This window comes from Megascapheus bottae, chromosome 22 (assembly GCF_031878675.1).
Source record: "Megascapheus bottae isolate mThoBot1 chromosome 22, mThoBot2.hap1, whole genome shotgun sequence".
NCBI lineage: Eukaryota > Metazoa > Chordata > Mammalia > Rodentia > Geomyidae > Megascapheus > Megascapheus bottae.
Window position 1 is genome coordinate 1,195,856 of NC_143530.1, and position 26,203 is coordinate 1,222,058.

Genomic DNA, 26,203 nt, shown 5'->3' on the forward strand with positions numbered 1-26,203 from the left:
TACTATTTTCTTGAAGTCTATTAAGGATCTGTCATTGAGAACACAGTGGCCCATGTTTCATGTTTGCCTGTGAACTACAAAAAAAATTGAATCAAAAACATTTGAATTTGTAGTTTCACTAAAGCAAACTGTCCCCCTTTTTTTGTCCTTCTAGTAGTAGTAGAAAGGTAGTGAGGCCATCTCCCTTGGGACAGCTGTCTTTTACTATTTATGGTCTTCAGGAAATGAAGACAGCGATCTTTTTTCTTAATACTGTACCATTAGATGTAGGCCTCTTCAACCAGTCCTGTTGGTCCTGTGTGTGGCTGATACTACGCCCTGGTGTCTCTGCGTGTGTACTCTTTATCCAAGGCTCCTCTCCAGTTCCTTTTTCCAGAGGCGCCCCTTGTCTCTTATTAAAACAGATTGGGCCATGGCTCTACTAGTGGTTTGGGTTGGCTCAAGCTGGTATACTAATCAGAGTGCTGAGGGGAATCACCCCGCCCCTCACACCCCCATCGCCCCAGTTCTTAGCTGGATGCCCAAAATAAAAAACGAAAAGAAATCTATGGGAGATGCCTGGGAGTGAGTAGTTCTGAAAGAGGTGGCTTTTATTCCAATAGACAGATCATCTTTTCAGACAAGTGATCAGACAAAGGACAAGGACTTTGAGTCTCTGGGCTGGCATTGTGGGAGGGAAATAAAGCAGACTGGTGAGAGGGTGTGTCCCTGGAGATTGCTCTTGCCTGTCTCCAGGCGAAGTGGGGATTCGAAGCTGTCCTCAGCTCTGTCCTGTGCATGGGGAATGGGCTCCCCTTCAAGACTGACTGTGTCTGTGGCCAGAGCCTTCCTGAAGCCCTGCTGCCTACCCATCACCCTCAGGCTTCACGCCCAGGGCCTGCAGGTTCTGGGGTTCGAGCCTCTAACTGTGTGGCCTCCTTTTGCTCAAGGTCTTCCCTAGTTCTCCTCCCCTAGGCCAGGCCCAGCCCCTCCCGTGTCCTGGCCTCTTCCCCGGCTGCTCTCCCCTTCTGGAACATTCTTCTTCTGGGAGGAGGTCTTTGGCATGCCCAGCTCTAGCCCGCCATGCGGACATTTCCTCACTGAGCGTCTTCACCCCAGACTGCGGGCTCCAGACAGCGCTCGCTCCTTGCCTGCATTTGTTCTTGGCACAGGAGCTGAATAAATGCCCCATGGCTAGATGGTAGCCACCCTTAAATATGGGAGGCACAATTCTTGTGGCACTTGTCTATTGGCAAGCCACTACAAAGTTAGACTGCTGTTGAAGGTGGCTTAGGGCATTAAATAAGTTGCCAGATGACTAACTCCTTCTCCCAAGATGAATATGTTTAGCTCAGGTAAAAGTAACTGGAGAAGTACATAGATGAAATTTTAGGCAAGTAGGCATTTCTGTTCTCGGTCATGGGACTTGAACTCTGGGCCTGAGCTCTTCAGCTCAAAGCTACCACCCTACCTCTGGAGCCACAGCGCCACTTCCAGTTCTTTGGTGGCTAATTGAAGATAAGAGCCTCACGGACTTGAGTGCCCAGCCTGGCTTTGAACCACGATAGTCAGATCTCAGCCTTGTGAGCAGCTAAGATTACAGTCTGTTAGGGCAGACACCAGTGCCGTGTTCAGGGTTTGGCTTGCTTTCCTCCCATAGACTGTTTTCCAGTGCACGTGTTTCTGTCCACACAGGACCCGGGCCCCTGGGGTGGCCTGAGTGCAGCCTGTGTGCACACCCTGGGAAGCACTGCAGGGCTGGGGAAAAGTGTGTGACATCAGAAAGCTGCATGGCTCTCCTTATGTAACTTGAGTTATGCAACCAAACCCTGGGCGCCCCACGCTGCCTGTGTCTGCTCATCACCTCCAGGGCTCTATTGATTCAGACAGGTTTCCATCCCATGGGGAGACAGTTTCCAAAAAGAGAAGAAAGCATGCTTTATTGAAAATGGGGAGGCAGAAAGTTCAGGGTGTTTGCAGGCAGTGCAGTCATCTGTGAAGGAAATTTCCAGGCCAAGTACTTGCGAGGCAGACTTCGGACAGAATGATATTGCTGAGTTCTGGGCCGGCCTAGCTATGATTTCACTTCCCGTTGTTCTTTATCCCCAATTGCTTCCTGGCTCAGCTGTTTCTCCACAAACTCAACTCTCCCCCTTCTCATACTGTTTCAGTTTTCTCCTATGACTGTCTTTCATCATACCTGTGAGGAAAATGAGGGCGACATTTGTAAAGCACTCAGCACACTCGGGGCAGGTGCTCTGAGCATGTGTGGATTTCTGCTGGTGACTGACATGAGGGGAGAAGCACCACACGTTTGTTTGTGCTGCAGTACTTAGGGTCCAATCCAGGCCCCACCTGGGAGACACTGGCCTGCCCCTCCAGCCACCACCGGTTCTGTGGCCTACACTGGAGGAGGGGACACACACAGTATTTCTGTGGGTCTCCAGAACCTCACTTGGGGCAGTAAAGCAGTGTTCCATGGTGCTGCTATCTCCAGATAAAGCACTGAAGAAGTTAAATGGGCTATTTCAGTGTTTTCCTCCTCAAAATCTGAAGAAGTTAAGCCACAGGCCTTAAGAGTGGCTTCATCTTGGGGTCTGGGAGTTTGGCGTAGTGGTAGAGTGCTTGCCTAACATGCATGAAGACCCAGCTTCGATTCCTCAGTACTACATACATAGAAAAAAAAAAAAAACTGGAGGTGGTGCTGTGGCTCAAGTGGTAGAGCACTAGGCTTGAGGAAAGCCAAGGACTGGCCAAAAAAAGAGAGTGGCTTCATCTTATACATTTTTTTTTTAAATTGACAGGTCATTAGCTCTGGAGGCAGTGCTGAGCTTGAACTCAGGGCCTGGCACTTCCTAGGCAGGCACTGTACCATTTAGCTAGGCACCTAGCCCTTTTACTTTGGCCATTTTTGAGATAGGGTCTCTATGTCTACTGAGCTGGCTTGCTGCATGGTCTTCCAATTTTTGCTTCCCAAGTGGCTGGGATGGAATGTGTGTCCCAGCATACCTAGCTTTTTTTTGGTTGAAACAGGATCTTGTGAACATTCTGCCAAGGCTGGCCTTGAATCATGTTCCTTCAGAACTCAGTCTCCTGAGTAGCTGTGATTACACATGTGGGCCACGTGCCACACTCTGCTATGTTTGTGTATGTTTTTGTGTATGTACACACATGAACACACGTGGAATAGCTGTGTTCTTAAAAGAACCTTGAAGATTGATTCATCTCCTAAACGTAATTGAGAACTTGAGAGGATTTTCATTTAAGCGACCTTGGCATCTCAAGGTAACTATTGTAATGGAGTGAATAATACCTTTATAATGTATAATGTACATAGGGTGTTTGTAGATGTTCTAAGGAAGGACTTCACAACCACACCAGCGTCTGGGCTTGAACTCAAGGCTATATGCTTGATAAACAGCACTCTGCCACTTGACCTGCACCTTAGCCATTTTCTGCTTTAGTTATTTTTCAGTAAAATAACTAAAGCAGAAATCAGGTAGGGCCTCATAATTTTACTCAGGGATGGTCTCGGACCATGTCCTCCAGGGTAGCTGGGATTAAGGGTATGCATTACTACGCCTGGCTTATTCATAGAGTTTTAAGAAGTGAAGTATATGCCTGTGTGTCCTTGGTCCTGTAGCCGAGGCTCAGGGAGAGGAACTGGGGACTGAGAGCCCAGCCATGGGCTGAGGGAGGGAGGCTGGAGGGTGAGAGTCCAGCCATGGGCTGAGGGAGGGGGGTTGGGGGGTGAGAGCCCAGCCATGGGCTGAGGGAGGGGGGTTGGGGGGTGAGAGCCCAGCCATGGGCTGAGGGAGGGGGGTTGGGGGGTGAGAGCCCAGCCATGGGCTGAGGGAGGGGGGCTGGGGGGTGAGAGCCTAGCCAGGTGGCCCTGGTGTTGAGTCAGGAACTATGGATAATAATGTCAGGGATAATAAATAATGTCTATATTAAAGAGTTGTAACCTCGGGGCCAGGAGTTTGGCCTAGTGGTTAAAGTGCTTGGCTAGCATGCACGAAGACCCGGGTTCAATTCCTCCGTACCACATACATAGAAAAAAGCCAGAAGTGGTGCTGAGGCTCAAGTGGTAGAGTTTCTAGCCTTGAGAAAGTCCAAGAACAGTGCTCAGACCCTGAGCTCAAGCCCAGGACTGGCAAAAAAAAAAAAAAAAGAGTTGTAACCTCCTGTGGCAGTCCATTCTTATACTAATATGTTCAAGTTTTAATACTAGTCATCACCATGACTTATTAATCTGAACTTCCTCTTTGGCCCCTAAATTTAAATTTTTTACTTGATGAGTAAGTGCCACATGAGAGAGATAGCTCCTTGTAGCTCCTTGTTCCCCTCTCACTGGAGAAGGTGAAGGACTCTTGAGTGCTGGAGCCAAGCACTCTGCTTTTCTTCTCTAGGTTCGGAAACACGTGAATGACCTCTATGAAGACCTGCGGGATGGACACAGCTTGATTTCCCTCCTGGAGGTTCTTTCTGGGGACACCCTGGTAAGTTGTACATTTCTTACCTTGCTTGGGTGGACATTTCATGCGTGACCAAGGCTAAGCATGAAATCCTCTCCACATATGACCAAGGACATGCAGTGCTTTCCACATGTGATCATGAACTAACATGAATTCCTTTCCACATGTGACCAAGGCTGAACATGCAGCTTTTCTACATATGGCCATGAACAAACATGCAATTCTTCCCACACGTGACCATGGGCAAACATGTAATCCTTTCCACACGAACATGGAAGAACATATATGACCATGGATGAACCTGCAGTTTTTTCTACATATGACCAAGGCTAAACATGCAAACCCTTCCACCTGTGACTGTGGATGAACATATAATGCTTTCCATCCATGACCAGAGACAAACGTGAGTCCACTCCACATGTGACCATGGATGAGCATGCAGTCCATTCCATGCGTGACCACTTATAAACATATATACATAGAATCTTCTCTACACGTCCATGGATGAACATAAAGTCCTTTCCACATGTGACCATGAACCAACATGCAATCCTTTTTACATGTGACTAAGGTGTTTTCAACAGACATTTGCAGCATTTATCTCTCTAGATGGGGATTCTTCCTGAATAAAAAAAAAAAAAAGTTCTGGTTAGAGATGTGGAAGCCCTGTAAGATTCCACTGCAGTGACATGAGATTGAAGCACTTTGAATCCTCTGCTTATATAATACATTCTGTAATTAAAGCAGTATTTTTATTCTTGCTTCCTTTTTACCTTTGAGTTTTCCTATTTGCATATGAGGAGTTGGGTGCATAATCACGTTAAAAGACTCAAAGGCAGCAAGGAAATGTACACTGCTTTCTGGAAGGCTCTAATACCTCAGGTGTCATTTTTCTTTCCGTGATGCCCCTCCTTCTCAGCTTCCTGTTCCCTCATTACGTTCTGTTCATTGCTCTTCTTTTCATTTCTGGTCTGTCTGTGTCTTTGCTGTCCTGTCTTCTGTCTGTTATGTTCATTAGCCGAGGGAGCGAGATTTTTTGAAGACCTTGCGATTGGTGAGTGCACCAGAAGCATGCGAGTATGAGCGGCATGAGGCCGTGGAGGATGAGGATAAGGGGGTAGGTGTCGCCCCGTAACTCCACTAACCTAGTACCCAGCGTGCGGTGAGCTAGCCTGAGAGAGCGGCCTGTGGGGCTTGGTCCCCTTGAGGAAAGGAAAGCCAGGCCCCACCCCTACTGTGTACGGAAGTGATTGCTTAACCTCCTTCCTCAGAGCCATCCTGTGGGAATCACTCATGCCCGCGTCAGCCCCACCGCAGCACTCAGCGAAGGAGTTTCCCGTGCCTCACCTGTAACTATGAATGTAAACAGCGTGCTAGCGGTGCAAGTTCAGTCTGCTTCTGGAATTAGTATTCCAAACATGGCAACACTTCGTTGCTTTTCTTGCAGGAACTTACACGGAAATTTTACTGTTTAAATTTCTGTTTTAACTTTACCCATTATCAGTAGGTATTATTTAGAAGCGACTCTAAAGAGCTGGTTAATTTACCTCCACTACAACTCAGGGCCATTGGCTGGCCTGCCCTGTGACGGCTGGGCCTGTTGGTCATTAGGTCATTGGTGCCCTCCTGTCCCTAATTTTTTGGCCACTGTGCTTCTTGCGGATGGAAAGGGTGGATTTACAAGCATTATTGCGACTCCTCCTGTGTGAGGTATGTGATTCTTCTGTGCAGACACCTTTGACTCTAGCACCCTTTTCAGACTCAAGCAGCAAAGCTGACCCTTTTCTTTTTGTGGGAAGTTTCAGCTCTATTCTTTGTGTTTTTGGTAAGCATTTCCTAGCTCTGTTCCTTGTATTTTCCTTCTGCTGACTCGTTCCTGCTTTTAAGGAACATCGCATGAAGGAAAATAGCCATGGCTCATTGCATTCCACCCATCCTGCGCAGGAGGAGGACAGAGTGAAATCCTTTCTGCCTGTTGCAGAGTCTGGTTTTGAGGGAAAGCCAAAATAATGGGGAGTATATCAGTGGGGTTAGCCCCTCCTTCCCCTCCTCTATTATCATGGGACTATCCCCCGTCCCCCTCCTCTGTCATGGCTGAATAAACCTGTCTTTCTCTTTGGTGATTTTTACACTAACTGCATGCTGCTTTACCTCATTTTTTATTAACATGCCATGTATTTGATTATAAAACCCTCTTGCTATTAAGAAGGTAAATGGGGAAGATGGTTACTTTTGTGCATCTCTAAGCCAGAATTGTTCTTAGTGAATTTTAAAAGTCTGTATAGTTTTCTTTGAAAACATTTGGAATGAAGTGTATGTTTAAATCTTACAGAAAAGATCCCAAATAGTTTAAATTCAGTTCCAGATAACACAAGTGTAAAGCTTCCTTTAGTAATTGTGTGATCAATACTATTTTAAGGCATCCAGAGGTGTAGAATGGGCATTTTTTATTAGCAGAAGTCAGTGTGGTTGCGCACTATATTTTCTTACCTGCTCTTTGTCTATTCTTAGCCCAGGGAGAAAGGTCGAATGCGCTTTCACAGACTGCAGAATGTACAAATTGCACTGGACTATTTGAAAAGACGCCAGGTACGATGTCTTTTAGATTCTAATCATATAAATACATGTGATTAAGTAAATCTGAATAGAAACAACCAGGGAATGTATGAGTTAAATTTGTCTGTGAGCATAATAATTAAGATGTACTTTGGTGAGGCAAATATTTTAAAACCAAGTTTAAACATTGGTCCTAAGAAAAGGAAGAAATGAGATGAAGCCTGGAGGAGTTAAAAGTAAGAGTTGAGTGGTAGTTTGCTAGGCTGCTAAAGATGTTCAGTAGCAATGAAAGATCTCCAATGTCAAGAATGTTTTATGTGGTCATTTTGAGTGCGTATGAAGAAAACATCTCATACAGCAGTCTCCACCTAGCTTGAGGTTCAGAAGAAATCAGGGTATAATCCTAACTTTGAGGTATTGGTAATTTTTTAGCTAAAGCAGAAAAAGGAATGTAGGAGATTTGAAAATCAATGAAAGTAAGAGAATGGCCATCATTTTTTTTTTTTTTTGCAAGTCCTGGGGCTTGAGCTCAGGGCCTGGGCACCATTCTTGGGCTTTCTCAAGGCTACTGCTCTATTCTTGAGCCATAGCACCACTTCTAAGGACTTGAACCCTGGTCGTTGAGCATGCTAAGCAGGCACTGTACCACTAGGCCACGCTCCTAGCCAGCCCTGTTCTATTTTTTATTAAAGAATTTATTAACATTAATTTTTACATCCTATTTCAAATGACATGTTTAACAAAGAAGTATTCAGGAAGGGAATCTCTATATACAGTCACTGGCACTTAGATTTTAGAACATAATTAAAATTAGGCTGAGGGTTTGTATGTCATAGATCCATATTAATCTATGTAATAAAACATTATGTCTATGTAGTTGTGTTCATATTTCTAAAACCATGTCCATAGCCTTCGGTACGCAAACTGTTTTTTTGTGTTTTTAAACGACAAGCGCTCACTGTGTAGTAGTCCAGGACCGCTTGCTGTTGCTCCTCCGCCTCAGCCTCTCCAGGGCTGGGGTCTGGGTGTAGTGGTGAACGCTTCTCAAGGGTTTTGCTTTTCAGTGGAGTAGGGAAAAAGAAAGAAAGGAAAGGGGGTGTGGGTATGCTAGATTTTATTATCCTTTCTTTAGTTTATTATGCACATTTGAATGCTTTTAGTTACTATACAGGAGCTTAAATACTCTAGGTGTTACTGGGTTTGTCTCCTATTCCTTCATTTTAATGGACGATTCCAGACAATAAGTGGTTTTGTGCATACGCCTGTGTGTGTGTGTGTGTGTGTGTGTGTGTGTGTGTGTGTGTGTGTGTGCTACATATTTTTATATGTCACACATTATTATATTTCCTTGTCTGAAATGTTATTACTAGTATTTTATTTAGGAAATAAAGTATTAGGTATCAGGTAATTTTTGGTATTTAATTCATAATCTTCTTGCAGGAAGTAAACATTAGAGATCATTATTACATTTATTAACCTGAAAACTTAGTTTGACAATTGATTTGGTTTTTTGCTAGTCCTGAGGCTTGAACTCAGGGCCTGAGTACTGTCCTTGGGCTTTCTCAAGTCTAGAGCTCTACCACTTGAGCCACAGCACCACTTCTGGCTTTTTCTGTGTATATGGTGCTGAGGAACTGAACCTAGGTCTTCATGCGTGCTGGGCCACCACTCTACCAGTAGGCCAAACTGATGCTCCATACCTGATTTTTATTACTATTTTTTTGTCCAGGGGCTTGAACTGAGGGCCTAGAGCTTTGTTGCTCAAGACTTGTGCTCCACTTGAGCCACAGCTCTACTTTCTGGCTTTTTGGTGGCTAGCTGGAGTTTCATAGATGTTTCAGGCCACAGCTGGCTTTCAACTGTGATCTTCAGACGTCAGCCTCCTAAGAAGCTAGGAGCCCAGGCGTGAGCACCAGAGCCCTTTGAAAATATCTACGTAACTTTCAGGATGTGCTCCTTGAGAAACAGTGCTATGGTTTTAAAACCCTTTATGAGGGAAAAACATGTTAAAATTTTTTATTTTTAATTTTAATCGCATTTGGAGGGGAGGGTCCTGGGGCTCAAACTCTGGGCATGGATGCTGCCCCTGAACTCCTTTTTATTCAAAGCTAGAGTTCTACCACTTGAGCCGCAGTGCCACTCCCAGACTTTTCTGTGATTAACTGGAGGTAGAGTCTCACGGACTTTGCCTCCCTGGGCTGGTTTTGAAACAGGACTCTCAGATCTCAGCCTTCTGAGGATTATAGATGGGAGCTACTGCACTTGGCTTAACTTTTTTTTGTGCCAGTCCTAGGGCTTGAACTCAGGGCCTGAGAACTGTCCTTGGGCTTTTTCCTCAAGGCTAGCATTCTGCCACTTGAGCCACAGCACCATTTCTGGCTTTTCCCCATCTATGTGGTGCCGAGGAATCGAACCTGGGTCTTCGTGCATGCTAGGCAAGCACTCTACCACTAGGCCAAACTCTCGGCCCCTTAATAGTTCTTTTGTTTGCTAGTCAAGGGTAAGGTTGGGGCGAAGGTGGCTGCATTGCTTGTGCTGCTGAGCATTGCTTCTACAGGTAGGCATCACCTTGCTGGTTTGATTTGCAGCATGTCCTCTCTCCTCATGTGGCACAGGTAAAGTTAGTGAACATCAGGAACGACGACATCACAGATGGCAACCCCAAGCTGACACTCGGATTGATATGGACAATAATTTTGCACTTTCAGGTAAGTGCCAGTTTTCTCACTCATCATCTTCAGATCTCAAGGATAATTTTCAGTTCATATGAAGGCTTGTTATGTCCTCCAAATGAAAGGTAAATTTTGCTGGGCACTGGTGGCTCACGCCTACAATCCTAGCTACTCAGTAGGCTGAGATCTGAAGATTGCGGCTTCAAAGCCAGCCTGTTCTGAAAAGTCCCCGTGAGACTCTTAGCTCCTTTTACACTCAAAATCCAGAAGTAGAGCTGCAGCTCAAAATGATAGGGTGCCATCCTTGAACGAAAGAGCTCAGAGACAGCACCCAGGCCCTGAGTTCAAGCCCCAGGACCCACAAAGTAAAAAAAAATACGTTTGATGCTGATTTACTTAGCTAGCACATTTGAAATGTTGCTTCAGGTGACATGCCTGTGGTGACCCCGACCACTTCCTGCCCTCTGTGAACTGAGATTCAGGCTTCAGATCTACGCTGTACCCTAATGCTGGGAAGAAAAGACCTCTTTTTCTTGGATATGAGCTCTTCTGTTTGGTTCTTTGGACAGTATAGATATGGAAATTTTATGACCAGGTCTTTAATTTAGAATAATTTTTTAATCCATATTGCAAACAAGCTGTATTTCCTTTGTGGACACTAGGTGGCAGTAGAATTATACTAAGGAAATCTGAATTCAGCATACTGGCCTGGCAGCTGTGGCTCATGGCTGTAATCCTGGCTGTTCAGGAGGCTTAGATTTCAAAGTCTCAAGCTGTCTTGGACAGGAAAGCCTATGAGACTCATCTCTAATTAACTACCAAAAAGCTGAAAGTGGCTTGTGTTCGAGCGCCAGCCTTGAGGAGGAAAAAAAAAAACAACTCAGGGATAGTGCCTAAGCCCTAGGGACTGGCACAAAAAAGAAAAGGAAAGGAAAGGAATGTGGCCTCTGTGTGTGTTTCTGTCCTGAGTTGAGGGACTTAGCGCAAGTGTGTAGGCTGTGAAGTTGTCCTGAATGACTTGACTTTGATTTAGTTTTTGTAATTTCCCATTTTGAAATCCCTTTGATTTAAGGTGACTCCTAGCTTTAGAACTTGCTTGTGCCAAGTTTCATGTGCGTTTGAGAACCTGGTGTGTGGCACACTCTTCTGAGTGACCGCTCCTCAATGAGACTAGAGAAGAAGCTGGCTGTGTGGGAGCCACAGAGAGGCCTGGCACACAGCAGGACTGGTACCAGAGAGCTGGTGAGGCCAGCTGGTGTGCATTCCCAGTGTCAGATGGGAGGCAGGCAGAGCTGAGAAGCTGAGTCGAGATCTTATAGAGCAACACAGCTGAGGGCTCAGATGGGGTAAAAAAATTCCATCTAGGAGCTGACAGTAATTTCAGAAGACGAGTACTGACTGTGAGCATCATGAATGAGTTTGTCAGGCAGCATTCTGAAGGTGGCTTGCCCACAATGCCCTGCGTCCTGGGAAGCGAACCCTCCTGTCGGGGTCCGTATCAAGTGTTAGGGATGTGGTGCTGATGTAAGTAAAGTAAATAAAAGTGAAAATGTATGGCAGTGAGCATTGGAAGAGACTAGAAAGGTATTAGACATAGGGAGGATGTCGATAAATATTAAATATGTGTGCACACATGTTAAAGATGGGCTTTTGTGAGACAGATGCCAGCTACCGGGAGATACCAGCAATGAGCATCCTGTCTGTGGTCTAAAAATTGCAGTTGCTGGCCTTGGCAGGGGGAGACGAGAGGGTGGGGCTATCGTGCTGGAGCCTCCCCAACATGTGGCGCAAATATCAACCACCAGACCTTCAAATACTCTGCACTACTTCCTATCACCGTTGAAGACATGGAAACTTGAGATAACAAACCGATCCCAGGCCTTTTTTTCCCCATCATTTATCATCTAGAATATTCAGGTTTTGCCAAGGAGCATGTTAAATTTTCTTTTTATAGCATAAAGGAAATCTTTAAGATGAAGGATCTGTTACTAACACACTTCAGTGTCCTTGGTAACTTGACTGTTTAATTGAGCATTTACTCAGTGACTCAGCAAGGTCATAAGCCCCATCTTCTGATTAGTATAGAGAACCCTAGAGAAAGGAAAGACTCCAGTTCTTTTTTGTTGCCTGGTAGTGTTGGCCTTCTGGTATGTCATTCTGATTGGCTTTGTACCTTATCTGTGCCTCAGTGTTGGAAATACACTCCAGATAACCAGGTCTCATATTGACTTTTCCAGTAGGGCTGTGCTAAGCTGCGTAATGTTTAACTGTGGGTTAATACATGAAGTTGGTCTTCCTTAACTGACATAGAAGAATGTGCAGGTGTTTTTTCTGGCTAAGTGTCCAATATGACACATCATACCGATTTTCCCATTGCTCATATGAAGTCCCTGCTGACCACAGAGGGCTGTGCTTTTGAAATGTGCGTTATATGAAAAAGATTCAAGACTATTTAAACGATTGACTTTAGAGGCAGTTTTGAAAGTGTAGATATTCATGTTTCTCCTTCAACTAATTATTGAGTCCTAGTTTATGCTGTGGTGTTGAATAAGAGCCGGTAGAGTTTAGAGGTGGTCCAGCTTTTTGTTTGTGTGTTAGTCCTCACATTAGATTCATAAGAAAAACATTTGTAAATCCGAGAGCTCTTCGTCTCATCCGTCTGCCTGGCGTTTGCTTTCTGTTTGCTCTCAGCTGTGTGCAGCCAGCAGCGGTTTCAAAGGTTAACACACACTTGGGTGCTGTGCCTGTGAGGGTTAGAGAGCTCACGCAGTAAACCCCAGGTCAGAGCTGTGACTTGACAGTGAGCACTGTTTGTGTACGAGGATTGGTGGCCAGAAATAAGCCGCAGGGTGCCTAATGAGACACAGGGACAGCCGGGCAGGCTGCCAGGGCATTTCTTACGTGCGCCTTTCTCATAAGCAACATGGCCTCTGGCTGAAGAGGATGGTCACAGAGTCGGCAAGGAATCAGAGGTCAGAGTGGAGGTGCTGGGCTTGCCGAGGCTGGGGGCAGCCCTGGGGTTGAAATGTACGCGCTTGCCGAGCTCTGACTGCCTCGTTTCCAATGGGGAGCATCTGTGGCTGTGTCCGGGCCGAGAAGGAAGAGCGCTGCTCAGACCCGGCCAGGGCCCCCTGGGACCCTGCTAAGTTCTCTCCAGGAAGAAAATACTTCAGAAGGAAACCGATCCGGAGAAGTGGTGGCGACCGGAAGTTGGTGGAGCAAAACAGTGAAGATGAAGGCTGGCGGACGAGTGGCTTCCAGTGCCCAGGAAAGCGGCCAACCTGTGCTGAGCCGTCTGTACAGCATCTGCCGCAGGACGCTGCAGCCCCCCACCCCACCCAGGACCACAGTGTGGGGACAGAAGACACCGCAGAGGACGCACTGGGCCTCGTTGACAGCACCAAGTCTGACCAAGCGAGCACTTCCCCTACTGGAGACAGTGCCATAGGGGCCGAAGCCAGCACACCGGATGGGAAGAGGTCAGAGGCAGACAGCACCCCGGACTACACAGAGAGGATTCGCTCGGCCTGTGTCAGCAAGGAAGTTACGTTCCAGCCAGGACCTGGTGTTTTCCCTCTGCACAAGGCAGCCAGTCTCACTTTCATTCACCATGGCACTGAGAGGCAGCCTGAGTGCTGGGGGGTTGCTCAAAAGCCACCTGAAAATGGCAGCAGCATTCCACAAAGGCAGACCATGGATGGCCTTTACCTACCTGCCACATCCCACATCCTGTCTAGTAGACGGAGAGGCCATTCCCTCAGTGAGACTGCGTCCCCTGTCTCCAAGGACACCCTTACAGACAAGGCTGGTGGCATGGACTCTTCGTTTAAGGTAAAGGAGTATGCTGTGTACTGGCATAGATCTGGCCTTTGCAGTGTCTCCCAGTCAGTACCTTTCACACTCCTTTACGAGAGAGTCACAGGGTTTGGGGTACGTCTTACCGTAGTCTTCTCATTGTCTCAGGATTTTATCTTTTGTGTTACTGACATCCTTTATTCACTTTTTGATTTTAAGCCCTATAGACTTTTATGGCTGGATTACTTAGAAAAGCACTGTGCCTCTGTGATGTCTGCAGTTCAGGTTTCATGACTTCTTGGTGGAATAGCCCGTGGACACTTAGCCCAGTGGTAGGTGACAGTCATGACAATGGAATACTCTGCTTCAGAGTGGATGGAAGAGAGGATCTGAGTGTTCCCGCTGCAGATGTAATCGATGTTGGAGGGCTGGGCAGGCCAGTTCCCTGACCTGATCACTACAGCCCTCCGTGAATGTGCACAGTCCTGGGTGTAAATCACAGGACATTAAAAAAAAAAAAAGGGAAGAAAACAGCCTGGATTTGTCCCATTGTTGGATGCATGGAGGACAGTACTAGACTTGCTCTTCTGTAACCCTAGAAGGACAAATTCCAGTCCTCCCTCCCTTCTTCCCCCTCCCCCTCTCCTTCCTCCCCCTCCTTTCCTTCCTCTCTTCCCCCCCTTCTAATTCGACACTGCAGTTTGAACTCAGGGCTTCATGCCCATTTGCTTGTTTATTTGTTTATTTGGCATTCTACCACTTAAGTCACATCTCCAACCTGCCTTTTTTCTGGTTGTTTTGTAGATGTTGTCTTGGGGACTGTTCCTGGCTCAGATTGGCTGTAAATTGTGATTTCTTGAATCTCAGCCTCCTAAGTAGCTAGAATTATGGGCATGAGCCGCCAGTACAAAAATTATTTTCAGTTCTATACCTGTGTACATGTGTTGGGGGCAGAGGCACAAATAAGATGGCTCAAATTTATTATTTCCCGTGTTACATGGTTATTCCTTGGCCTCAGTTTATAATCAGAAATTGTTAAGCAGCATATGGTAAGAATTTGAATATGAGAGAGACGATGAAAAGTTGAGATCTTTATTCCTGATCCTTAACTTTAAGACAGATTACTTACCGGGGGTTGTCAATTTTTTTTGTTGTTGTTGTTGGTTGTGGGACTTGAACTCTGGGTTTGGGCATTGTCCCTGAGCTCTTCAGCTAAAGGCTACCACCCTACCCCTTGAGCTACAGTGCTATTTCTAGTTTTTTAGTGGTTAATTGGAGTCTTTTTTGTGCCCGGGCTGGCTTCGAACTGTGATCCTCAGATCTCAGCCTCCTGAGTAGCTAGGATTACGGGTGTGAGCGGTTGTCACTTTCTGACATGCAGTTGGATCTGTGTTCCCCACTCTTTGAAGTGTGTGATCCAAAAGACTTCTGCACCAGTCGAATTGGGAGTTGCTGACTTGTTCTTCGATCTGTGCCTGACTTGATCTTTGGATGAGATTGTGGGTATCCGTGCATTGTATGAATGGCACATGGGAGATCACTGGAGCACTGGGCAGAGGTTGCTTGTGCTGAGGTAGGATGTGGCTTTTCTAGGTGCATGTGCACTGTCATTGCCCTGGTGGCTGAAATCTCCAGACGGTGTCTGTCTGTAAATACACCTTGCCAGCATGGTGTCCTAGCTCTGTTGACATTTTACAGTGGCTGCAATGTCACAAGAAGGCCGTGGCACTTACTGTGTGCGTCTGGCATAAGGAAGAGCCTGGCTGGTGCATGTGCTGAGTGTGTGTTTGACTTTCTCCTATGGTTTTTGGATATTTTGTTTTCAATCTGGTTTCAGATAAGCTGTACATGTTTCATTCATCATAATTTTGAAATCTATTTCCAAATTTATAGAAACCTTTCTTGTATTATTTTCATTTCGAGGATTTTACCCTTTCTTGTCATATCCAGCTATTTTGGAAAATTTAATGGAAGATTCATAGGAAAACCACCACCGTTTGGCAGATTTGTGAAGACGTTATGATTCAGAGCTGGACAAATAAGCTGCAATCTTTAGGTTGAACTGAGTGGACAGCTATCATTCCAGCCTGGAGAGAGTCCATGTCACTTCTGTCAGTCCAGATGAGGCTGCTCATCCCACAGAGCTGGGGTCAGTACAGAGCAGGGGTCAGCGCAGAGCTGGGGTCAGTGCAGAGCAGGGGTCAGTGCAGAGCAGGGGTCAGTGCAGAGCCAGGGTTAGTGCAGAGCCGCTGTCAATGCAGAGCAGGGGTCCGCATAGAGCCGGGGTCAGTGTGGATCCAGGGGTCCATGTAGAAGTGGGGTCAGTGCAGAGCCAGGGTCAGTGCAGAGCTGGGGTCAGCACAGAGCCGGGGTCAGTACAGAGCCAGGGTCATTGCAGATCCAGGCGTCCACGTAAAACTGGGGTCAGTGCAGAGCCAGGGGTCCATGTAGAACTTAGGTCAGTGTAGAGCCAGGGGTCCATGTAGAACTTGGGTCAGTGCAGTCCAGAGTCACCATAGAGTGGGTTCAGTGCAAATCCAAGTTCCATGCAGAGCAGGGTCATTGCACAGCCGGAGTCAGCGTAGTTCTGCCGTCAGCACAGGGCCAGGGGCAGCATAGATCCAGGGTCAGCTCTCTCCCGGGGTTCTTCCTGTTTCCTTTGAGGTGTTTGTTTCTGCTGATCGTCTCTGCCTGGAACCAGCCTGTCCACAGGCCTCCACCTTGCATGTAGGCTACATTTTCCCACTGGAGAATTAGATCCATTGAAGCCCCCACTCTTAGTGGATGAATCACCCGAGAGGGGGCTTTGCACCTACACTCCTTCAGTTCTTTCTCCCTGTTCCCATCACTCATTCCTGTGCAGGGCTGGGCTGGACCTTTGAGGTCACTTCCATGGGCAGGGCTGTAGGATCTTGAGCTCATCTTATCCTGGCATGAACTCCTCTGGTCTTGTGACATTAGTCACTCTCCACACAGATGACCAGCCTGCCTCTCTTAAGTCCTTGCAATAATGAGCTGACCTAAAGTGGCACGAAGGCTCGGGGCCTCTATGAAGCCAGTAGAAACATGGGGGTGCAGGAAGTTCTGAGTGGGATTGGCTGGAGCCAGGAGCTGGGGAGAGCAGAGGTCTGGGTCTGCCAGTTTATTGGCACTTAGCTCGGCATAAGGAAGCTGAACTGTCTTGGTTCAGATCTGACTTGCTGATGGGATCTCACCTGCGAGGAGCAGCAGCACTCTGTCACTTTAAGGCGAAACCAAAAGGAAGGGAAGGAGGCTGCTCTGTGTTCATGGCTGCCAGTGAAAGGAAAGCTAACCCCAGGGGGCACTGTGAGGTGCCATTGCCGAAGCTCCTGCACTTGAATTCCTCAGGACACATCTCTCCCCCTGCCCTGGAAGGGAAGCAGTTCCTCCTGGCCTTCTCGTCCTCCTGCCTGGGGCTTTGTTCCTGCCAGGCAGGTGCTCTACCTCTTGAGTCACAGCTCTACTCTCCTGTGTGTTTTTGACCTGGTAATTTTTCGATCTCGTTTCGTTTTCTGCCCCTGCCAGCCTGGCTCCTGACCCTCTGTCTGTGCTTCCCAAGCTGTTCTCAAACCATGGGCTGTAGGAGTGGATTTTTGTTGTTAGTTTGGGGTGGCACTGTGGATCGAGCCCAGGACCTCACGTTGTAAGGCAGCCACGTTGCCACTTGAGCTGGGCCATTTTTCACTTCCACTTTTTGTTGTTCATTGTTGGCGAGACAGTGTCAGTAGCTCTGTCTGAACCACCCTTGAGCTCAGGGCTCCTGCTGCTTCCTCTCCTGGTTAGCTGGGATGACAGGCTTGCCTTGTCATGGGGTGGGGGCTGGGGTGAATGTCCACGCTGCTGTGAGCAGTCCTGCACTGCGCCCTCTGCACTCACGTACTTAGAGCAAGATGTGAGCCACTTCTAGGGAGTGTCCAGTCTGCTTCCGAGCTGCTGTTCTGGTGTCCATGGTGCCTGCCGGGCCATGGTGGCTTGTGTGGAAGCAGGGTGTTCCTGTTCAGTTGTCTGGGCACAGCCTTGGCCGCTTCCACGCTGGCTGACCCTCGGTGGGAGCTCTTGCAGTACAGTACACTTAGCAGGAGGTGGTATTGGAGTGGTCAGCTGTGAGTGGAAGCACAGGGTGTGAGATAGCGGGCTGGCCCCGGCTCCTCCTCTCCCACTGTCGCCACGTTTCCAGGCTATGTGTGGTATCAAGTTTGTGAGGGTTTTTTTTTTCTTTATTAACGTTGATTTTTAAATGACAGGTTTAACAAACTAGTGTTCAAGAAGGGAATCTATTTACAATCACTGAGACTTAGTATTTAGAACTTAATCAAAATTAGGCTAACGGTTTGTATGTCATAGAAACATTAATTTTAGAAAATAAAACATGTCTACAGAGTCATAGGTTTTTATATCTATATAGTGATGTTTATATTTCCATTACCATGTCCATAGCTTTGGGTATGCAGATATTGAGTCCTCGCTCTTGTACACTTTGGATTTAATAACCGCATATTAAGGATACCATGCGCCTTTTGTTCCTTGGGTCTTGACTTGTCTCACTCAACATGATTCGCTCTAGATTCATCCACTTCCCTGCGAATGCCATTATTTTATCTTGTCTATTGACTATGTAGAATTCCATTGTGTATATATATCACATTTTCTGTATCCATTCATCTGCAGTAGGGCATCTGGCTTGTTTCCATTGCCTGGCTATTGTGAATAGTGCAGAGATGAACATAGCTGAGCAGGTGTCTTTATAATATCCTGGGTCATGCTGTTCAGGATAGATGCCCAGAAGTGGTATGGCGGGATCGTAGGGAAGGTCAATTTTCAGTTCTTTAAGGAACCTCCTCCACACTGCTTTCCAGAGTGGCTGAACTAGTCTGCATTCCCACCAGCAGTGCAGTAGGGTTCCTTTTTCTCCACAACCCCGCCAGCAACAGTTGGTGAGGTTTTTGACTTAAGTAGAGAACTATTCAGGTGAGTCTCGAGTGACTCCTGTGCTGGGTCCTGGCTTGTCATGGAGTGGCCTCTGGGTTTAAACACCCTGCAGGGCACAATGCTGGCACTGCCCAGGGCACTGGCCAGGACATTGTGCTACTATTGGAGAGCAGTGTTAGTTGGGACAGAGTTTTTTTTTTTTTTTTTTTTTTTTTTCCCAGTCCTGGGCTTGAGCTCAGGGCCTGGGCACTGTCCTTGGACTTTCTCAAGGTTAGAGCTCTACACTTGAGCCTCAGCACCACTTCTGGCTTTTTTCTATGTATGTGGTACCAAGGAATCGAAACCGAGTCTTCATGCATGCTAGGCAAGCACTTTAACCACTAGGCCAAACTCCTGGCCCCCAGAGTCTTATTTTTTAAAATTACGAGGTTAAGTGACAGCTTACAATTCAGATACTCAGGAGGCTCAGAGTAAGCAGCAAAAAGCTGGACTGGAGGTGCAGTTTGAGTGGTGGATCACCAGTAGTGGAGAAGAAGACTGAAGGCCTGGGGAGTGGCAAGAGCCCCCCTCTGTAGACCTCCTCTGTGCTCCAGTACTTCACCGGATGCCTGCTGAGGCCACAAGCAGTGAAAGGTATTAGAGATGTCAGAGACTTTGTTTTCTGTGTGCCAGACTTGTTTGGGAATGGCTGGGTGGGGCCGGGCAAGCAGAAGTGAAACACAGGCCGAGAGGCTCAGTGCCCAGAAGAAGTGAACTCTAACAGAATCTAGCAATGACCTGGATTCGAAGCCTGGGCCTCGAGTTTCCAGCAGGAACTCTGGCATAAATCATTTTGTTTAGTTTTGGTATTGGTTGGCACATTGTTGGTAAGGAGCCTAAACTGCAAAACTAACCATAAAAACTCTGTTCAGAGTGTTCTGTGCACTGGGCCCTGTGCTGGTAAGTATTGGGTTGATGATTTCACGTGGTATCACAGCCACCCAGAAGATGCACATGACTACATCATGTGATCCCATACCCACCTAAGAGGATACCCATGGTTGAAATCATGTACCTGCAGCTGCCCGAGAAGATGAACGTAGCTATAATTGTCATTCAAGACTTTTATTTTTTGTGCTAGTCCTGGGACTTGAACTCAGAGCCCGGACTCTATCCCTGAATCTTTGTGCTAAAGCTGGACTCTACCACTTGAGCCATAGTTCCACTTCCAGCTCTTTGGTGGTTAATTGTAGATGGGAGTCTCACACGCGTCTTCTGCCTGGGCTGGCTTTGAACTGCATTCTCGGATCTCAGCTCCCTGAGTAGCTAGGATTACAAGTGTGGGCCTGACCAGGTTAAGTCCAGTCAGCATGCCCTGTGCCATGGTTCTCGTACTTATAAGACCTGAATGGTCTGGAAGCCATTCTGTGGCTTCAGCGTGGAAACTTTGCAAACATAGAGGAAAGCATGCTGCCATCATCTTCGATTAGAATAGCCATGAAAATGAAGCAGAAAGTAGCAGCTGAACTTTATGCATGGAGAAGTAGAAGTCCCTCCGTGCGCACACACATCCCTCGCCCCTCTGTGTGCACACCTGCATTCCTCGCCCTGCAGCAGGGATGGGTGTGGGTTCCTGTGGCACTGGGATGGAGACTCAGGCCTCACTTCCAGATCCTGGCCACTGCCCAGGAATCCCAGCCAGAGCTTGGAGTGAGCTCCGTAGGGCACTGGCTACCCTGCTATTCCTTAGGGGAGGGAGGAGGTCTGGAGGGCCCTGGAGGCTGTCATTCTCCCCCCTCCCCCAGGCCCCTGCCTGCTATGTCCCCTGCAGGCCCCTGGCAGCCATGTCCTCCCTTCCCCCAGGCCTCTGCCTGCCGCCCCCCTTCTCCCCCTCCCTCCCGGGACAGCTGTGCCCTGGCTCCTGTGCCAGTCAGGAGGAATAAAGGCTTCCTTCCTGTTGAGCTGGGCCAGCCACAGGTAACAAAGGTTTCTTTAGTCTGGAGGTTTCCTCGTGTATTTTGACCCTTGGGTTTGATGTGTTACTGTCTCTTAGTAAGACTTTAGGCCATGATATCTGCTGCCTCCGCCCTCATTTTATGGAGGGCATTGACTTGCAGGTGGGAAGTAACTGGGAAGCTTTGGGGCCAGGTCTGCCCATCTCACAGAATGACTGTCTTTGCAGGGTGCTGCTTCTAGTGTGTCCTCCACCTGTCCCCACCCTGGCCTGCCTCCTAGTGTCCTTGATTCCAGGTGGGGTGAGGCAACATGGTTGGGTGTAGCCCAGCCCTGGGAAGTGCTGTGCCCTGTGTGGTCAGGGGCAGGTTAGGTGGGGACCCGTACTGAAGACGTGCTCTTGAAACAGTGGCAGTCAGTGTGACCGTTCTGTTATTTGTCAGTAGTGGAGACTTAGGGAAAATGAGAGGAACAAAGGGAACCCGGGAAATCCGATGATAGAGATTGCAGGTTGAACATGCGGAGAAGGGTTTCCTCTAGATGGTTCTGTAGCATGGTGGAAACAGGTACTGTGGAAGGGTCAGAAGTACAGTCAACAATCAGGGCAGGCTTGTTTCTATGCAGAGCACCTGCAGAGCTAATTTTGCCCTGCAGGTGGTAGTGTAGAGTAATTAAGTTTTACATTTGGTCCATTTGAATTTGGAAAAAGAATAATACATTTGCTTAAGTTGCTTTAACAGGTCTGATTAGCAAAGAAGAGTGTAGAGTTTTTTTCTCTTTATTGCTGTGAAGTTTTGGCAGAGTGAGAAGATGCTTTTAAATTGGATATAAGTGTGTGAAGTGTGAGTTCCAAGAGTATTGCTGTTTGGGAAATGCAGTTTTCCTGTGTGTAAGCTTCTAAGGAGATGTTCCAAGATGGAGTGAGCGGGTGTTGGGGTTCAATGCTGTAAGCCTCCCGCCTCACTCCGACTCCCTTCCTGATGCTTTAACCCTGGCTGTGTGTATAGATCTCGGACATCCACGTGACGGGAGAGTCGGAGGACATGTCTGCGAAGGAGAGGCTGCTCCTGTGGACCCAGCAGGCCACCGAGGGCTACGCAGGGGTCCGGTGCGAAAACTTCACCACTTGCTGGAGAGATGGAAAACTGTTCAATGCCATCATTCACAAGTACAGGTACAGAGTTAAACCTCCCTGACATTAACAGGAAGGTAGAAAATCGAATAAAAGTGTCCAGTTCCCACAAGCAGAGGTTTGCACCTTCCCCATCACGTACTGTGTCTTTGGGTCTTTGCGTACCCCTGCCTGTCCCATGTAGTTGTCCTGTATCTTTGGTCTTTCCAGTCGCTTACCAGACCTGAGGTCTGATATGGAGAGTCTGTAGGGAGATAAATTGAGGACATCTACAGAGGAGTATGCAGACGGAAGGCTCTGGGCTTTTCCAGTGAGAACCATTAACTTTTCAAGCCACACTAACAGTTAACAGAGCTGTTCTAAGCACCAGGGGCTCTTTAAAAATGTTTGTATGTTAATTGTTAGTCAACACAGCATACTGCTGTCATCCTTAGTTAGCGGCAGAAAGAGAAAGGCTGTCTCTTAAATTTCATGCTTTTATTTATAAAAGTTAAATCCACAAAAATGTTCATAGGAGACCATGTATTTTTATCTCAGTCATTGTACTTCATGTTATAAAGATTGTATTATATTATTATTTCTAAATAGATGAGGTTGTAACTGAAACCATAGACAACTCATTTCACTGATTATTTGATTTCACTGAATAAATACAGTGATGCTAGGGAATGGCTGTGGTGTGAGACTGCTAGGTCCTGTCCATACTCTCATTTTCACCTCTCAGCAGCCCTGCAGAGCGGGCTGTTAGCGTCCAGTTTGGTGGATGAGAAATCTGAGGCCATATACTGGTAATCAGCTCCAGGGTGGAATTCATACATTCCTCTTTTTGACTTGAACCCTCCCCACTCCTGTTCCTCTTCATCCTCTCTTCTTTCTCCCTCATCTCTTGTCTCTTGCTTACTTCCTATTTGGAGATTTTATAACCTGAAAGCAATAATGAATCTCCCATGCCCAAGAGCCCTGATTTTAAACAGTGCAATCTTCTCCTTTATTAGAGCAGCATTTATAGGGAGGTGGCTGTAGGATGCTGATGAAGAAAATCTAGGATCAAGTTTTCAAAATAAAGTGCTCTATGTACATCAGTGACACAATGCCACAAGGGCAGAAGTCTCAGGTGCTGTCATTGCCAACTGAGCTGCTCAGGGGGAGACCGAGGAGGCTGGGTACCTGGGCACTACACAAGGCAAAGTTTTGCCCCCTTTGTCTGTGTACTGGAAGGGCTCATTTCACAGTGCCACTTCAAAAGTGCCTCCTTTCCTCTTCGCCAGTTTTAGGTAGAATCAAGTCAGTTTCATCTCTGAAAATAATTTGCTTTGAAAATTATTGTCTCTTACAATTATCACAAGAAATGAATGACATACACATGTTAAACACTTCTATACATGTCAGAGATCCTAACATTTCTTGGAGAAGTTCAATGTGATAGAGTTCTTATTTTCTTTGGTAAGAATTTGAACCATTCAAGAATTTGAACCATTTGTTCTGAACTTTTATTTTGACAGCATGCTCATTTTAGAAAACCATTTAGCTTTGAATTTCTGGTTTTCCTAGTTTGCTTTGTTTTCCTTTGTGAGAGTCCATGATTAAAGGAAAACGCATATATCAGGTTTAAGTGTTTGTAAGATTTCTTTGTTGCTGAAGTTCTGTCAAGATGTCACGTGCCTCACAGACAATTGAGTTTTTCTTCAGGCTTGTGAGAATTCAATGGGTAGATTTGAAATGCATGCATTTCTTCCTGTTGAATGCTGTGATTCACTCCATAAACAAAGGATACAACAACCTTATCAATAGCTGAGGTGTCACCGAGATTTGCTTTGGGACTATTAGATATGAAAAATCAAGTATAGAAAAGCTTTTTTTCCTTAACAAGGATTCCCATACCTTTGAATTTGTTGTGGGAGCATTGCCATTTAATTGGGCTTTATTTTTATATGTATTTGGATCAGGGATTTATTGTTTACCTTTGGCTATCTGCAGTGGCATGTGGCCTGGTTTCTAATTGTGTAGGGTGCAGGGGTTTCCTTTGGAGGAGGCTCTAAACACAGGAGGGGTTTACCAGGATGTGGGGCCTCAAGGCTGCCCCTGGCCAGAAGACCCTTACACCACAGGCTGTCTGCCATCCCCGAGGGATGCCAGGGAGCCAGAAGAGCACCTCAGTATTAGTGATTTTTGTTCATGCTTTTTCAGTCGCGGGCCCCAGCTCGGGGCCTGAGCGCTATCCCTGAGCTCTTTTTCTCAAGGCTAGTGTTCTGCCACTTTGAGCCACTGCTCCACTTCTGATTTTGGAGTAATTAATTGGAGATAAGAGTCTCTTAGGGACTTTTCTGCCTGGGCTAGTGGTCCTCAGAACTCAGCTTCCTGAGTAGCAAGGATTACAAGCATGAGCCACTGGCATCTGGCACCAGCTAATTGATGACCTTAAGAAATGACCCAGCTCATTTTCAGTTGCAACCAAGGCCCTTGTTAATGTGAATTAGGGAAAACATTAGCCAACAATGAAAATCACATTACTTTGTAACATAGTGGGGAAATTGTAGATAGTGAAAGAATACTAAATTGTAGATAGTAAAAAATGTTGAATATCATTAGCCTATGTACAATGATCACAAATTACCTCTTGTGTATTCTAGTAGGTTCTGTTACCATAAAGAGAAGAAGAATTTGGATTATGTCAAAGGTAGCAATGATAAAGTCATACGATTTAGTAGAAGATATTGTAACGAATAGTTCTGGAGATTTGTATAAATGGGTCATGGATAATACATTATTACCCAAGAACTTAATTTTTCTTTTAAAGAGTAAGGGATACTGGATTTGAAATATTTAGATCAAAAAGATGTCACAGAAGCATTTGATAAGGAGCGAATGAAGTGGGGCTGAGGGAATCGAGGCATTGCCTCCCTCCACACGCTGGCAGATTCTTGAACACCAGGAGTTAGGGTGGAGACAGAGGAGCACTTAGCTCCTTAGAGTCCTATGTGTGCTTTAGAAGAAGGACTGCAACACGGGTTCAATCTCTGCCTCTATTCAGAATACTCTTAGGTAGTGGTTTATTTCTCCCAGAGAAACAAAGCTCTAACTTTGAGATAAATTCATCCCTGAGTTGGCTAAGTTCTGTTGGAAATGAAAGTGGACTGTCCCCAAGGGCACGACTGAAAGCCAAGCTCCCACATCACAGCTGCCAGCCCCACCTAGTGTGAAAACATCTGCCTGAGCACATGTGACCAGCAGGCAGGCATGGTCATGAAAGCCTCGTGGGAGGCACCGAGAGCAGAGATATGCAGAGGCCCTGTGAGCTGCGGTGGGCACGGGACTCCCATATACCAGGACAAGGGCGGGGCGCTGGGGTGTTGGGAAGAGATATCGTTGCTGCTAACTCGTTTCTTCTGCCTCTTTCCTGTTTTGTTTTATTCAGATCTGTTTGGAAGGCCACGGGCAATCTTTTCATAGGCTTGTTTCAGATACGTTAGCCAATTAATTCTAAAAGTAGATTTTTAAGTAGATTTTATGTAAGAGCATGCTGTTAAATAGTTCCTATTTCATCAGTGTGTAATTGAGTACAATTACTTTGTTTGTTGTTTGCATTTTGAATTAGAATTTAATGGGGTCATCATCTTTCATTGTACTGAATGTTTAAGGATGTTTTAATTGGGAAACTTAGCCTGTAAGGATGTGGTCAGAGTCATCATATTTAATGGTATAACCCGAGGCCGGTGATTCACTTCCTGGCTTGTGTTCAGTCACACCCTACATGCTAAACTGGCTTGGACGGGTTTTACTGGGAGGAGGCACTTTCAGGATTGGAATGTCGCCCCGCTAATGGTGATGAGGTGGTCCCTTCCCTCAGCCTTCAGAGTCCAGATACACACGTGTGTATCTGGCACAGCCCAGACGTACGTGCTTGTACACACGCGCAGTCCAGATGTACACATGTATACATAGGCATAGTACAGTTACACACGTGCGCGCATGGGGTCTGTAAGGACAGACACAATTAGCTTCTAACACAGACACAAGGAAGAATCCTGACGGAACTCGTGTGTGCTGCACGCAGCACCTCTGCCCCACAATGTGTCTGGTCAGCACCACACATCTCAGAACTGCTTTTCCTGGCCTCTGTGTTTCCACATGTAATCTTGGGGCTGTAATTTGCACATAGGTATTTAGAGGAAACTCCATGTGCCTCACTTGAGCTCTTCTGCATGACGATTTCTCTTGCATTGGAGGAGCAGCTGGCATATGTTTACTTTATCATGGGCTTAAATATTTGTTTCAGCACTTCTTAAAATTTTGTTTATAGATTCATTTTTCTCATCTTATTCTGCCCATGAAGCAGTTTAAAGTTTTGTTTTTTCCCCCAACAGAACAAATGATTCCTACCTCACTATTTTGGGTTTGGGTATTTCTAATTTAGTCACTAAACTCACTGAGAACTCATTCAAACCACTGGCTTGCAGAAGCCCAGACACTGGATGGAGTTCTCAGGTGAAATCTATGCTGTTCTCTGTATCTATGAAATCCATGAAATCAGCGCTATTCTCTGCATTTATTGAATTCCAGGAGGCTGTGGGGGTGGGAGGTTCTTCCTGAGTTAAGAGACAGAATTCAGTGCGAGTGTCTTTTCACTGTTGAAGTTGTTGGGTTCTGGGCATGAGGTATCAACTGCTCTTGCTGTAGTTGTGTTTTGCTGTTTTGTTCTTTGCTCCCTGCCT

General features: G+C 46.5%; 1 protein-coding gene across 7 annotated transcripts in view; it reads left to right on the forward strand.

The window, feature by feature from the left end:
• Window positions 1-26,203, forward strand: part of LOC150047545 (dystonin-like) — a 287,691-nt gene that overhangs the window by 106,289 nt on the left and 155,199 nt on the right. For 4 of the 7 annotated variants that reach the window (XM_090355462.1, XM_090355457.1, XM_090355458.1 and 1 more), the window contains exons 3-6: window positions 4,389-4,478; window positions 6,966-7,043; window positions 9,626-9,718; window positions 21,367-21,533. In XM_090355462.1, the coding sequence (XP_090211588.1) occupies window positions 4,389-4,478; window positions 6,966-7,043; window positions 9,626-9,718; window positions 21,367-21,533 (428 nt within the window). Of the gene's footprint in view, window positions 1-4,388; window positions 4,479-5,472; window positions 5,572-6,965; window positions 7,044-9,625; window positions 9,719-21,366; window positions 21,534-26,203 lie in introns of all 7 variants that reach the window. The other 3 variants (XM_090355460.1, XM_090355461.1, XM_090355456.1) reach the window with 1 other exon arrangement.